The sequence below is a fragment of the Cryptomeria japonica genome, chromosome 1 (genome assembly GCF_030272615.1).
Source record: "Cryptomeria japonica chromosome 1, Sugi_1.0, whole genome shotgun sequence".
In the NCBI taxonomy this organism is placed as follows: Eukaryota; Viridiplantae; Streptophyta; class Pinopsida; order Cupressales; family Cupressaceae; genus Cryptomeria; species Cryptomeria japonica.
This window is the reverse complement of record NC_081405.1, coordinates 167,260,314-167,276,848: the sequence shown is the minus strand read 5'-3', so window position 1 is coordinate 167,276,848 and position 16,535 is coordinate 167,260,314. Positions and strand designations below refer to the sequence as shown.

Here is a 16,535-nt window from a genome sequence, read left to right as displayed (position 1 = left end):
CAAATACACATGCAACTTTACGACCTTCCCAAACCTAAACAATCAATTGTTCGAACTTCTATCTAAGATATCCTAAGCCACAATTAACTGCTCCAATAATACAAGAACATAGTTCTATGGATCTATATCAAACTATCCTTCAATCCAGAACTTCAAATACGAAAATTCAAAAATCAAGAAATATCAAATGCAGATAACTGCATCCAAATTGGTTTACTGTTTGAATATATCCTTCTCAAACAATATGGCAAATGTTCAACGTTGTTCACTGAAAATGCTACCCCCGTCAAAAATTTGTCACACCACAAAATGGACTAATAAAGTGTATAAACCGGAATTAGCTATTATTCCTAACCAGTAAGATATAAACTTAAACTTTTATATGAAATCTGCAATCTTGAAAAGATGAACTACAACCTTGAAACATGGCCATTTGATCAAAACTCTACTATTATGCATGCCCCATTCAACTCGAAGACTCAAATTAAAAACTGGAAATTCTCCAAAGCGCATCACTTCTTCATGTAGTCGTAAGCCACATAAACACATCAAACAACTTTTTCCGTTGCAGAAAACAACGGGCAAGTCAATCAAAGCTGCTAGTGCTTTCTCATATAGGATTGACAGGCCATAAATGTAGTTGTATATGAATGGACCAATTAAAGAATCAAGATCTGTTAATAAGGTTTTCAGGTTCAGAATGATAATAACATCAGAAAAAATGGCATGCCCTGCATGAAAGATAAGTTTTATTGCAGTCAAGCAAAACTCATATTTCTGAGTTGACATTTCTATACCTTGCATCACATTGTTGGAGATGATATAACTTTTAAACTAGATCCCCTTGGATAAGGAAATGAATGTCCTAGTTGTGGCAAATAAAAGGCTTCACTATGCTTTCTTGTGGTGTAGAAGCCATTTAAGAGAAGGCCAAAAGGATTTTGTTTACTACAATGCAAGGCATCACATTATAACAAAGTTTCATTGGCATTCCCTTCATTAAGAATTGACCATCCAATGTATTGGCTTGAATGGCAGTAACATCAGAAATCGACTACTGAAAAAGGATTGTAACTGTCAATGGCATCTCAAATTACTTATGCAAAATTATAACAAATCTCAAAATCCTTGCAGAAAACGCATACCTTGTGCTGCACATTATAGTTCATTCTTATCAACATCCCACAACAATTACAGAAGTCAGTTTGAAGTAGGCATGAACTAAGGTTGATCATTCACACAAAATATAGGACTCCTTTGCAATAACTAAGGGTGATCATCCAAACAAAACATGGGACTCCTTACTCTTTAAAGTAATACGTATAACAACTATTTGTAGTATCCAACAGTATAGCAGTTATTGACGTTACTATCCAAAGAGTAGTACAACAAAGGTCATCGACTCTGCAAGCATATTGAAAACCAGAATTTTCTGCATATTTCAAGAGGTATCCCTAAATATGCTATAGTGCTATAGCAATATAGCCATATTATAAATAAAATATAGAGTATCTCATTATTCTTAGATCCTTCTATATCCTCTCCGTAGCATAAGTTGTGACACGAAGATGCTTGTAAAATGGACAGCACTGATGCATCATCTATACATAATTTTTTTGTCCTGCTACAAATTTCCATCACTGCACATCTCTCTGCCAAGCACAAAAACCAGCAGTTAAAAATAACCTTTAAAAATTGAGTGGCTAAAAGACTCAACAGTAAACAGATGCAACAAAGTCAATACTTAAGAATATTTGAGCAGATTTATGAGCAAATATATAGCAGACTTGTGAGCAGAATTTAAGGATTATGGCAGTAACCAAACCAGAATTACGTCTGCATCAGCAAATGCCATCATATTTACAGAAAGTGATCTATTATAATCTATTAGATTACTGTAATATGAAGTAATATAGCTTATGATGCAATCAGATATATGCTTGAATTTAATATCCATACACATTGATCATGTGGAAAAAAGGGAGTGCGAGGGGAAACGGTGAAAGATTCCTCACTAGGTATGGCGCCTCGTAAAGATGGTTGAGGACCATTGGTTGAGGACCACAAGGCCACCTTATGATGATGGTTAAGGACCCCATGGGGCCAAGGAGGATAAGGTCCTAACCTTGGGCCTAGGGTTGAGGGTCAAGGGCACCCTATTGCAGCTCCCCTACGATCTCTGCATTGATCAATTGTTGACGTGAAGCAATCATAAGAGGGGAGAGGATTACAACTTGGGGAACAGCGTTGGGTTCATCTTCTAGGTACGCCACCTCATGGTATATGACCGTAGAGTCCCATGGGGCCAAAGGGGTACAAAGGGTACTGCCTTTGGGCTTTAGAAAGGATGGACTTAGGGAACCCTACTGTGAATGCTCTTCATGCTCTCTATCATGGTAAATGAATGCATCAAGAATGTTCAATCATGGAAGTAGGATAAAGTGGCAAGATTAAGGGGAATGGTTATAGGACACCTCACTAGGACTCCACCTCATATGGATGGCATGGGCCACATGAGGCCAAGAGAGATGGTATATCTTCTCTTGGGCCTAAAGTAGAGGATCTCTAGGGCACCCTATCGAGTCATCCTATCTTAGCTCTTCTATGGTTGAACCTTCTCAAACTGATTTAAGCAATCTTGCGATTAGATCTATATTTCTAACATATGCTTGATGATTCCTAATTAAAGAGATCTATTTTATGAATTATGATTGTGAAGATTCCTAACTTGTTTGCGGGGCCTCAAACAAAGTGAAAGGTACCTCTAACCCTACTTTGTTTCAATTAAAAATTGTGATCCAGGGCAAAATTTGGGTATTTATAATTTGGGAACATTACATTTTTAAATGATGAAAATATGCTTGAATGTAGCTAGCAACACTAAAAAACATCTTTAAATGGAGAATTATCATAACTTCATTTGGCATTGCGCCTCTCAGATACTTCATACTTCATTGCCCTCTTCAAACTTTTACAAAATCAATAAAATTATTTTTGCATTATGAAGATGCACATAACCCTTTTGGAGAATATTGTGAGGAATTCAGCTGGCCTCCTTACCATTGCACCAATCTATTCTGCCAGTCTACACATCGTATACGTATCCACTCTCACAAAGTCTCCATTTCTGCTTCAAAAGAACTCTACACAGACCATGCCAAGTCCAAACCAAATAAAATACAAACATCATAGTAGCAAGACTCAGTAGTTAATCATGATTAAATATGTTTAAAAAAGGCTTGACAATTTTCCCATGCTGGTTTGTTTCTCCAAATGGTAAGGTAATAAACCAGTCGAATAAGAGTCACTAGTTAATCGTGATTAAACATGTTTAAAAGGCCTCACACTTTTACTGTGCCGGTTTGTCTCACCAAATAGCACGGCAATAAACCAGTCAATCCAGAATTAATTGAAATACCCAGGGAGTGGATCAATAGTAAAGGTTCTTAATTACACGAGTTAATGAAGGAAGACTCTTTTTTCCCTTAGTTTTTTGAATCACCCCTTCAGAAAAATTACGAGCAATTTTTCTCATTATCTCCCATTTAAAACCTGAGTAATTGCAAAACATACACTTTGGTCATGCCATGTTCCTGTTGTGTAAGTGATGTGCCACTATGCATAAAGTGGCATCTAAATCTGAAATAAACGTTAATGTGGCAATGCTGAATCTATAAAAATACATGTCCACGCCATTAAATTTTATTACACATACCCTAACCATCAGACTCATGATGCGTTAAGTAAGCAGGACAAATGGGCCATTTTCTGTGCTCGTGAAACCAGGATCTGTTCATGTGTTCATATTAAGTTATAGTTGCCCAACGCTCAAGCCATAATCAACGAAGTTCAATGTCAATATTGTCCAAACTCTCACAGTATCATCAGACATCTTGATTGTTTATAATTTCAAGGCTTACTTGTTTGATTCTTGAGCTAACAAATCAAGCCCCGTGAGTTTGTCTTCCATTCTATTGTTTCGCATCAAGGCCTTAAAATTCTGTCTTTGTAAAATTGGCAAGCTGTTAGTTGATTTCTGGAATGTCAAATTCCATGTACCTTTTTATCAACAGCAATTAATATTATTATAATTAATTAAATAAAAGTGTTCTTTAACAATAGTTAAATTATAACAACTAAATAAATATAAATATAGATATAAAATAAATAAATAAAAACAATTCCAGAATTTGTCACCAACATTGGGCCCATGAGTCCTAATTCTGTATTATTAACAAGCCTCAATTGTCCATTTGGCTCATCATCCAATTTCCAAGTTTTGAATTGTCCAGTTTGAATCCGAGTTTGACTATGCACTCAGGCATTAAAACCCGTTGACTGCAACTACTGAGGTTAGGACAGAAACCATCACCTCATACTTGGCTATTCCATACCAGAATAGCATTTGCACTAAATTGAGAATTTGTTCATGTCTCAGGGTTTGGTGATTCAGATCTGCTTTGATATTATTCATTTTCATTTTCTAGCTTCTTCATTGGGCTGTGACTATCCATTGAGCATCTATGGTTGGTTGTAAGGATTATTCAAAAACAGTTTGAAGAATCGGGAATCATATACATCACCGCCTTCAAATAGTAGGGCACGGTTCTCCAAGGATGGGAACTCCATAATAACTATCCCTCAACTATTCCTGTTGCTGGTTCCAACTCCATAATTGGAGATCGAGATTGAGTTCCAACTGCCATACGGGGGCCATAGAATAGTAGGGGCCCACCCAACCATGTTACGTATAGAGATAAAGGCCCTACTATTCAGCATCTTCTGAGTTGCTATCTCCTCCGAACCGGAGGGGGATTGAACATTCAATACATAAGCAGGCAGGAGGAGGGGGCAACCAGCTATAAATTCTAGGGGGCCATCTCGGTGCAGCCCTCCCCGTTCCCTCCCAAAGCATCTCGATTCTATACTACACATGCCCACCCCCTACCCCCGGATAGCTCTCCCTTCCGTCCTTCCCCTACCCGCCCTACTTAGAAACTTCCTTCCCTAGTTGGGGTGGGAAGAGGAGAGAGAAGTGGGAGGAAGCCCTACTATTATATTATTGGAAAGTAGGAAAGTTGGAATTAATCTACCCGCCCTACTATTGTGTTAGTGGAAAGGCACAACACCATGGAGAAGGTTGTATCCAATCTAGATGCAAGCTCATTTGCTCCTCGAAAAGCTCCTGCACTTCCGCTTTTGTTCTTGTTGCTACTGCTTACCCTTCCCTTCTTCGCAGGACACTAAGAGGCATAGTGACCAAACTTGTGGCACACAAAACACTTCACATGGCTCAGATCTTTCTTCCCATGGTCCAAAGAGACTAAGTCTTCCTTCTTTCCGCCCTTCTTCATCCTCCTGATAAGGGCTAGGTTTTGAACCTCCTCATTTCTAGCTGCTACTATCTCCAACCTTGTCTCCTCTTGGACAAAGTCATCCCACAGTTTTTCAAAAGTGGGCAACTTATCACGAGCACATACACGTAACACAAACATGCCCCAAGATTAATGAAACCCATTCATAATCATATAAGTTAGTTCACCCTCATCCACTTAATCTCCTATGGCTACGAGCCAATTTATCAACTCAATGATCTTCACCAGATAGCTCGCACAGTATCAATATTGCTCACGCATGTACCAAAGAGCTAGCCCATAGAATAGTAGGGCAAAAGCATTATGCGATATAATTCACTCTCATACAAAATGACCAAAGCATCATAAATATCCTTCGTCGTATTCTTCTCTATAATATGAGGGATCAAGTTATCCTTCACCAAATAAAGGACGATATGCTTCACTCCGACTTCTTAGTATGTTTTGCTAACTTGGGATTGGTGTAATAATCGGTCATTCTCTTTCCAACTCGTCCCAGAATGGGTGTTAGGGCAAAGAACAAGAAGAAAGCTACTGAAGGAATTTGTCCAATAGTCATATATGGTGCCTCCACGAGTTCACATCTGATCCGACCTGATAGTAAGCAATCCGCCAGGAAAAACCAAAAGAGTTTCTGGTAGATCAGACGAGAACTTGAGCTACGAACATACGAACTTTTCAGAAAAGGGAGAGCCAAAAGCGGTGGAAAAACAAGTGCTATTGCGGCTACACCTCCTAATTTGTCGGGTATGCTGCAAGGATTGGCATAGATTGGTGGGAAATACCATTCCGACACAATATGAGGCGGGGTGGCCATCGGATTAGCGGGTATATAATTGTCGGGATGCCCCAATACATTAGGAGCACAAGAAATCCAAATGGAAAAGAAGATAGCGGAAGCTACCCGACCTACTAGATCCTTCGCGTAAAAATAGGGATAAGAAGCGATTTTATCATTTTTTGAATGCACACCCAATGGATTATTCAATCCATATTGATGCAATGCGGCCAGATGAAGAGGACTGGCACCTACTGGAATAAAAGGGAGTGGATGATGAGGACTAAAGAAACGATTTAAGGTGGCATTGTCCACGGGGAAACCACCCCACGGCCAAGTCACGATCGTATCTCCCACTACGGGTATGGCGCTAGCTGAGCTTGTAATTACCGTAGCTCCCCGAAAGCTCATTTGACCCCGAGGTAGTGCATGTCCTATAGAAGCAGTCACAATCATTAACAAGGAGATGACAACTCCGAGGCACCAAACAAATTCCCCAAGACTGTCATAACTCGCATAATACAAACCGCGAAAAATATGGGGGTAAACCACGATGAGAAACATACTTGCCCCATTAGCATGCATATAACGAAGCAACCAGCCCCCTTCAACATCTCTCATGATATGTTCTATGCTGTTGAAAGCTAGATCCACATGTGGTGTGTGATGCATAGCTGGAAAAATGCCGGTCACTATCTGAATGGCTGGACAAATACCAGCTAACGAACCAAACCCCCGCCAATGACTCGGATTGCTCGGGGTGGGATAATCTATCAAATGCTGGTTCAGTGTGGAGAATATGGGTTGTTTGAGAATGGAAAGTCGTTGTGTCATGTCTCTGTCCCCTCAATTTGACTCCCCCTCAATGGAAATTTCTGGGTGCCAATCCCGCCCTACTATTCTCAAGGGCTAGCAGGTTTATTAATCTACTATGGCACCAAAAAAGATTTGCCTATCCTTCAAAAGCTAATACGCATCGACTTCCCCATGCAGATCAGACTTGTGTAGGTAGATGTGGGGAATAATCGGTGCACCTAGACTCCCCCGATTGGGCTTGTGTGTCTATGCATGGGCATCCAGAGAAGGCAACTCTAGCAAAAAGAGAAATTGCAACTGTTGGCGCCAGGTTCAGTTCACTGCTAATCATAATCACTGTTGCCTGAAGAATTAAATTGCCACTACCCTGGGGTGCACAGTCAGGAGTCATGACTACATCTGAGTTGCATTTGCATTTGTGGGAGCAAATATTTATCACTTCTCGCCACATGTTTCCTGCTCAATACCATATTAAGGTGGACCCGATCTAATCAACATTATAGAGGGGATCATTCAGCCTTGGAGCAACTAACAGTACAAGGAACAATCATGCACATGAACTGCAATCCATGACGTATGGCAGTCAGCTATATTTCTAAGGTTCTGTCCAGGATTACTATGAAATATTGATATGTTCTGTTCCATATGAAATTATATGCCATCTGTGTCAAACGATAATTCTAAAGAAATGAAGCATGTTCAAGTTTAGTAATCATTGCGGTTTTAGGGTTTGGTGTTATCATAAGACTGTTTGGTATAGATCACGATAGCTGTTTACATTTTATTTTTTACCACAGTACCAGATTAGTATTCCAGTTTGATTATTGTCCAATGCTGTAGCCGTGGATATTTTGGGTTATCAATCAGAATAAAAACACATTTTATGAAGGATTTCACAGCAAAAGGGCTGTCTCTAACTATTTTCTCATTTGAGCCTCTATGCCCCTCATTTCTAGAATCAGGGTCTACTATACTCGGTAATAAGGAAATGCCATCTCAATACAATTTCAAATTTTATTTCTCAAAGTCATGCTTTCTTGTGGCCCTTTGACTCAAATGAGTATTGATCTAATTTTGAGGGTTCATTGAGTCAACTCTACGGTAAATCCCAAATTTCGGTATGCCATTATCCCCGGCAAAATTAAATTAACATGCCTACTGGAATAGGTGTTGCTAATGATAGGCTTGGTACCTTTAAAAATATGAATGAAAACAGAATTTATGCAGTTTATCTCGCTCTCCTGAGTCTTAATATACAATTATAAGTGAACAGACATCCAAGGTAAATTATAAAGATGTGCTATTCAACAAACAACCATAGAATAGAATTTTGCATATATGATTGGGATAAAATAACAAATCTTTCAAGGAGATGGCATGATCTGATTATCATTATTCATTAATGCCTCCATGCCAGGTATCGTGAGACATTAGCTGGCAAAGCCCATGTGCTTTATGATTAGAAACCAAATAGTGAAATTATATTATTATGTTCTCAAGCACTGTTTTTCATTTTCCAAGTTACAAAAATTGGCAATGTAGCATTCATAGCCCTTACTTTCATTAGATTTGGATTGGATTCTACCATAACGGCATGCTCAAATCAGGCAAAATCATTCCCCTATTCTTTTCCTATTATATGTGTTCTTTGAATCTAGCTGGCATATACGACCGAATGATTTTATTTAACTTAAAGGTAGACGCTAGTCAACAGGCATTACGTGTTGGTTGCATATGCCATAAATAATCTCTACCCTACCATCTCCTCATAGGGAGTAGGGAGCTTACTACTTATCTTCAACGTCTGAGGATTCAATTGGACAACTAGTCTTGAAGCTGGTAGCCTCGAATATCCAAATGAGAATGTGTATTCCAGCTGTTATCATAATCTAGATGTGTATTCAAGCTGTTATTATAATCTAGATCTACAGTTTGGAATAATAATTCAAAGATCAATACATCAAATTCAATTAAAGCTATTTCATTTTATAGAACCCCAAATATTGTTCGAATAAGGATTTTTGTGGAAATTGCAGAGCATCCAAATAGATGCAAATGGGCAGACACCAAAAACAAGGTGAAGCACATACCTCAGCCAATGCAGGCTGGCTCTCGTTTTTATCCCGCTTCCCAAAAGAATCCTGGCATTTATGAACCGACTGAAATAAAGCTACGTCCAACTTCTTTGAGATTGCACCAACATGGAAGTATATGTACCCTGAATTTGGTATATCCACTTCAATTCCAGTCACACGCATCCATAATAAAAATTTCTTTGCCCGAATCCCAGAAAGCTCACTGATCTTGCCATAAGTGAGTTTTCCTTGGATGACAGTGTCATAGGACACCAGATACTTAAAATTAATTTCACACGGATTCTCAAGCTCTACCTTAAAGTCCCCATCATCAGAAAGGGAGTAATTCCTAACAGAGTCAGGCAGAAGTCCTATGGGTAGTCCATATTTGGCAAGTATCTTAGGGATGGATGTTTCAGACACAACAACAGCAGCTTCAGCTGTAATGCACAGCAATAAGAGTACACACAAAAAGCCAAACTTCTTTGGGCATTCCATAATCTTCTTTTTCTCTTTACTTGCTACTTTTATTATTCCTTTGTGTCTTTGGGTGTCTTGACACTCAATTTATATCCACAAAATAGATAAAAAGTTTAAACTACAGTTATTTCTTCTGTTTTGGTTGTTGGGTTGGCACTTGGCAGAGCTATAATTATCTGTCAGATATAAATCATCATAAATGATGGTGTAGGTTTGGACACATAATATGCAAACAGCAATAATGCCAATACAAACCCAGATCAGAATTCTCGATCTGGAGTGTCAACTGCATAATTATTTTCTATGGTATTGAATACTTACCTCGAATGATGTCTTTCACAGGCTGTAAACTCTATATTTTACTACAAACCTACTTCCATAGTCTCTGACATAAGTAACACGTTGTGCTGCTGAAGTGCGCCACACATATACAGCATATATGATCATTTTCACAGTTGGTTTTTTCTTGCTCTCTACCTCACTCCAAGTTGTTTTAAGGGACCACAGACGCACAATCCTATTAATGGCACTGAATAGCAATGACAAATTAATAAAATCGAGTGTTGACAAATGGAATCAAAACCTAACCGTTATGACAATGTCTATCCATCATAGTGGAACGGTCAAACGTGCATTCAGTATGCCGGATAGACAATAGCCCGTTGAGGATGGATCAGCATTGAGTATGTACGAGAAAATATATTGTATTTGTTCAAGGAATGATACATAAACAATGAAAATTGTATTTTAATTTCATTTGAAATTTTTATTTTCTCCTCAGCCCACATGTATAACATGTGCACGCGATGAAAAGTATGAGAGGCTTTGTCGAAAAGAATTTCCACAAATAACTCCAAGGGATGGGATCGATCAACCCATCATAAATGCCACCATTAGTTCAAAGATACAGCTCAAGTGTCCGACAAAGACCACCACCACTAATGTACCAGGACAAATCACCCATGGCATTGTCTCAAAGATGCGAGAAAGAGCACCACTCATTTTAGAGAAAAACATTAATGGACCCCACGTACTTTATTAAGAGTACCCCAGGAACCAGGAACCAATGTCAACAATGTAATAAAACACCCCACAAAAACACATGTCTAAACAATTTTAAGTGGTGACTTTTTTTTAATTAAATTCAAAGTTGGGTTTATTCGATAAACTTAATTATTTGGAGGTATATGAGATATCCCTTGCTTTGGAGTCTCTAGGAACTTCGTTTATATGGCCTTCTAAATTATTGAAACCCTGGCAACTTTACGTGTTGGCTCCTAGAATTAATTTATCTATGGGTGTGTTAGATTACAAAGTTGTGGATGGTAACTATTAACTGTTATTATTAAACAAGTGTCACATAGCGGCTGGTACTTGACTTGTTTTTAGTATAGCGTTAATAATAATTATGATTTAATTTTAATAATGATTATATTTTAAAAATTATAATAATTAAGTTAAAAAAATAAAACATAATTAGTTCATAATAATTAAAATTTTACTAGAAAAAATAATATAAATTAAAGAAATCCTAATAAATTTTTAATTTCACAAAATAAAGTTAAATTTAAATCTACTTTAAAAACTAAAATATAATAAACAAAAATGTGTAAACAAAACCATATAAAAAATTAAATATTAAGAAAAATTAAAATTAATAATAAATAACAATAATCTTGACAGATAATAATTTTATTAAGTCAAATTAATTAAATAAAAATAATAATTTATTTTATTATAACATAATAGTTTTTTTACTTATGTAATTATTATTATTATAAATATATATCCCTTAGAATTTTATACAATTTTATACTTTTATTATTTGATTTGATTATAGATCTATTTATGTAGGCATAAAAAAAAGTTCTTTATGCACATAAAATACGATTTATAATGTTTTAAATTTTTTTCAAGCACATCATTGATAGAAAAAGTTAATTTTGAAAAAGTCATTTCTCAAGTAAAAATTAAAAAATAATTACGACAAATATTATGCTGCTTCCGAGAAATCTATTATGCTGCATCCGAAATGTTTTTTTTTAATTATAAAGTTAACAAATATGCATGTATACTTTAAAATAAATTTAAAAATTTAAAAGAAAGAAAAATATTTGTTTATGATTGGTCAAAATAAATTTTTTTAATAACTATTTAAGCATAACAAAAAAAATTTCATTACAAGAGTATTGCCTAACAGCAAGTACTAATAACGGGAAATTGAGGACATGCGAATCACGCAACACAAAGATATACACTCCTAGAACCTATTTTCGTGGCTGGTACAGAGAATATAGTTACAAGACAATATTTGCATATGACAATCAGTAAAACAAACCCAACTCCAATGCATTTTGCAAAGCTGCAACATTGAACTATAAGAGGAACGAATGGCATCTCAACAGGTAAGTGCACATGGGTTGCTGGCTTTGGTTTTACAATTTAGTCTATTAAAATTTTGAGGGTCACGTACACCTTATTTGTGGCTACTATTCAGTTTATTCTTGTTCTGACATTGTAACAAGCCTTTCAGAAGATTTTCAGCATAAATTTCTTTCACATTAGATCTTAGGCTTAGTTCGGTTACATCTTGCACCAAGCCATGATCATCTCTAATGCAGAAACCACAGCTAGCTGGAATAGAAATCTGGTAGATGGCATAAAACTCAGCCACTTCACCGGTTAGGCAAGGCTCCATTAGCAGATAGATCCAGTTTTGCTAAATAGCTAGTGTAAATGGGAATAGCAAACCTGACCCATAAACTCCGCAATATTAACTATGGAAAACCAGTGGTACATGTACAGAAATTGCAACATTATGTGTAGTCTGTAGCTCAGAACGCATACTGTATATACACATATTTTGAAGAAAACTGTATAAATCTATGTGGATAAATGCATACAGTTTTGCCCAGAAGCTCTTAGAAATTTATCTCATGTACTATAAAAATCTCATGTTCACATACGTATTTGTTTCAACATGTTTATCATGGGTGATGTTTGTAAACTACCATTGTTATCAGAAAGAACATTTTTTATTAGACCCAACAACGATCAAGACATACATTAAGTTTGAGGATTTCTCTATTCTTCAACTGGTCTAGTTTCAAATAGGGTAAATCTACACAACAGTTCCTATTCTGCTATTAATTGCAGACATCATAATGTATCTACTGATATAAAAACATTTAAGAATGTGCTAGCCACATTCCATTATATATTACCCAATTAAGCTTTAATCTTAAGTCTCAGCAATAGCTAGATTAAATTAACCTGTTTTGTGGTAGCTGTAATGATGTTGCTTAGCTCAATTAAAAATATTCTATGATTACAGATTCTGAAGAAATCAAAAGTTATTTCATTTATCTTAAGGCGACTGGTCTGCTTCTCTGCATGGAGATACAGAGAAGACTAAGCAGATCCATGCTTGGTTCAACAGCAAGCCAATTGCATTAGCATTCTGAAATTCAACAGGATCAATTCTTTGTGAATGTTATTCCTGTAAAACTTGCCTTGGAGATTCTTCGGTTGCACTATTACCTCTGAAGTAAATTCTCTGCAACCACCTCGTTTGCACAAAATGATTCAACTAGGTCCTCTGATGTAGAACCATAAATTTAAACAGCAATTCTTTTGCATCACATTGACAAAAGGTTTTCTTTCATCATTATGCAGCTGAGAATGTGTCTTATTTCTGCCCAAATAATGAGTTACAATGTTTGGTAAGAGCTTGTGGATCTGCCCTGTAGAAAGCTTAAATTCCCATCTTTTACCATGATTATGGCCCAGCAGAGAAGACCAAAATGCCAGATTCCAAACCTTTTTTTGCAAGCAGATTCAGAAGCTTCTAGCAATTACATTCACTCCGAACAAACCACTCTTATAAGGAAAGAATAAATATTTTTCTGCATTATAAAATATCTAATTGTTTTTCTCTGTAAAACTCAAAAATATATTCTCCATTTTCTTCAAGGAGATAGTGCCTACATCAATGGCATCTTGTCATATTATGTTGATCTTACCATCCTATGCCATTTATCAAAGGCTTTTGCAACTTTATGCGCATTATTAATTAGAAATTGCCTCATTGTAGAATTTGTAAATCGTAATACCTTAGTAGTAGGCACTCACTCTAAAATTCTAAATAATGGTCACTTGGATTTCCTTTACCATCTTAAGTACTTCGTGAGGCTAAACACATCTCCTTAACAGTCCACAACCAAGTTCAAACTCTGAAGTCTGTAAAGTTGACTAGACATACAATTACTTGACTCAACATGAACATGGAAAAGTCTTTGACCAGCCCAAGAATCTGAAGATTGGCTAATCCATACATCATAATTTCTTAACAGATTAACCTGGTAGTAGTAATTTTTCAAAACTAACCAATAAATCTTGTGTTTAACATATGCCTCAAATGATCCATATTTTGCCTCTTGTTGAAATTTCTCCAGCAGCATTCTTAGTTTTGGGAAGTGGCCCTTAAAACATAAGAATTTTAGGATATACTAGAGCATACAGTAATCCAAACTAAGAAAACACAAAAGGAGAATTCTTCAACACATATGCCATAACTGTTTACCTTTGACCTCAAGGTTATTAAAAGGGGGTTTTGGTGTGATCTTCAACTTCTCAGTTTGATTATATCGAGGAAAATCATTTGTGATCGAATATAATTCATAGCCTGTTAATGTAATGTGCAGCCAGATAATACAATATTACAACATGTCAGCAATTACCTGTACTAAATTGATTAACACATTTACCTGTAAGACCCCTGTACGTAAGCTCACTACCAACCACTTTATCGCTTCACCCTTTTGAGATTTTAAATCCTTAAAAATAATAGCAGATTTCCAGAAAGAGAAGGAATTTGCAGTATGCCCCTCTCTTTGTACAATTTGAATCATCCTGTTTTAATCAGGTAGAAAATGGCCCAATCTGAAATTTTACCCTATATTTGATATTTCTCTATGTCAACCATGAATTTTTTAATCTGTGCATTAGCATTCGATGTTTCCATGGGATTGATAATTTTCTACTATTACTCACGCACAACTCATGATGGAGATTTCCTTGGTGGCACCATTACTTCCTTCACGGCAAACACTTTTGACTTCCTGTACATTTGACTGGAAGGTGGTAGAGCTTGGACAATAAGTCCAGTCAATCAGTTTCCAAGACTTTGGTTAGCTTTAGGGAATTTCTCCTATTTATGGACGATTTTATTCACGTATCAAATGATGGTGCATTTACTTTCTCAAATAGCACCTCAATCCCCACACAGAAATTTATGGTTGTTTTAGCTGTGGCATCATCTTCATTCCTTCTATGGATGTAATCTACTGATGGGTGACATCTCACTGTCCCATCTCACTCTTCAGCAATTTCAGATATGAAAACTCTTGATTCCTCTTTCCACTTAAAAGTTAGGTTTCAATTTTTTTAATTTTTGCAATTCATCCTATTAGACTAAAATTTATCTATATTATTATTGCCAAAACATTTATTTGCCAAAGTCTAGTTGGTTAGGCTTTATTTCCGTCTTCCCACTAGTTTCTATGTCAACAGTTGATGTGATCAATTTCTCCAGCTGTTTCCTACTGGGTTCTCGGTTCATCACATTCATTTCCCTCGCCCTCAATATACATCTGGGACCGCTGGACTTTATCTACTTTGTTATGCTAAGCATTTTTTGTCGGCATCTAGTCTGCCATATAAAGTTCATGTCTTAACTCTTATGTACCTATAAAAGTTCTTTATAGTTAACTCTAACTTCCTATGAATGATTTGACATTTCTAAATCCTTGGCATCCATTAGTTCAACATTTTCATAACTCAAGCAATTGATTGGTACTTAATCTTGAACCATTACCTACAGGAGCAATAATGTAATTTTAATTTCAATAGTATTTTCTTAAAGAAGAGGGGTAGAAGTATGGTACTAATTTAGAAAGCCCTTGACGGTCTTTCCATGGAGTCGAGCACAAATTTGAATCGCCATTATATCAAACTTCACCAACCGCATATCATCAAGGCCATCTCACATTGAGCTTACACATATTGTCCTTTACACTTTCTATCACAGAGGCGAATTAAGTCACCTCAGGTGAAGTCTTCTCAAGTTGAGTCGCATCAAGCTTTTGGCCTAACATCATTCACTTGATGAATAGCTGTGCTTTTGAGTTTTATTGGCATACGTTGGCCATTTGTGAAGATTTTTTCTTTCTATTTAAACTGCTTCTTGTCTAGACTCTAGATTCATTTAGTTATATAATTTATTAATTTATGATTCATTAACATTCAAAGCATTTCCTGTGATGATTAATTGCCATCCTACTGAAGAGCAGTTGCACAGTGTAGTAAATACACCATAAATTCCATCCACAGATCTGCCTCCAATTGATAGACAAAATAACGTACTATCAGCATCCTTCTAATGTGTCACTGTGCATGCCAAGAGAGCCTTATGTTCTCTTTTATCCCTATTGTGATGTTAGCTATATATGTCTAAACCAGAGTTGCATGGAAATGGATATGATATTATATATGGATACAGCTAGTAACAACAATTATAGAAATATACATATATTCAATTGATGATACTTAATATATCTAACTGTATATAACATAACTTTCAAAATACTTATTTATATTAATATAGATTTTTTTTTTTGATGTTCAAGTTTACTAATAAATATTTTGTGTCATTATGATTGTGTCTGTAGTAATTTATATATGTACAATGTGTATGCACAATTTTTGTTATACCATTTTTATTCTTTTTTGCAAATTTTGAATGTTTTGATTAACAATAAACTGGATACAACATTTAATATAAGTTTTGGTTTTTATATTTATCTATTATATTTATTTTGTAATATTATGATTGCGTCTGTTGTAATTTATATATATACATCGTGCATGCACAATGTTTTTTATGCTTTTTTTTATGCAAATTTTGAATGTTTTGCATAAACAATAGACTGGATACAACATCAGAAAATATGA

At 36.0% G+C, this 16,535-nt stretch overlaps 1 protein-coding gene across 2 annotated transcripts in view; it reads right to left on the bottom strand.

Annotated features, from left to right (window-relative positions):
• Positions 1-1,234: 1,234 nt before the first annotated feature.
• LOC131042627 (uncharacterized) overlaps positions 1,235-16,535 on the bottom strand; it is a 37,470-nt gene continuing 22,169 nt past the window's right edge. The window contains exons 1-2 of one of the 2 annotated variants that reach the window (XM_057975936.2): positions 9,060-10,253; positions 1,235-1,652 (exon numbers count right to left, since the gene is read on the bottom strand). In XM_057975936.2, the coding sequence (XP_057831919.1) occupies positions 1,638-1,652; positions 9,060-9,542 (498 nt within the window). In that variant the 5' untranslated portion in view covers positions 9,543-10,253 and the 3' untranslated portion in view covers positions 1,235-1,637. Of the gene's footprint in view, positions 1,653-9,059; positions 10,254-16,535 lie in introns of those variants that run through there. The other variant, XM_057975937.2, reaches the window with a different exon arrangement.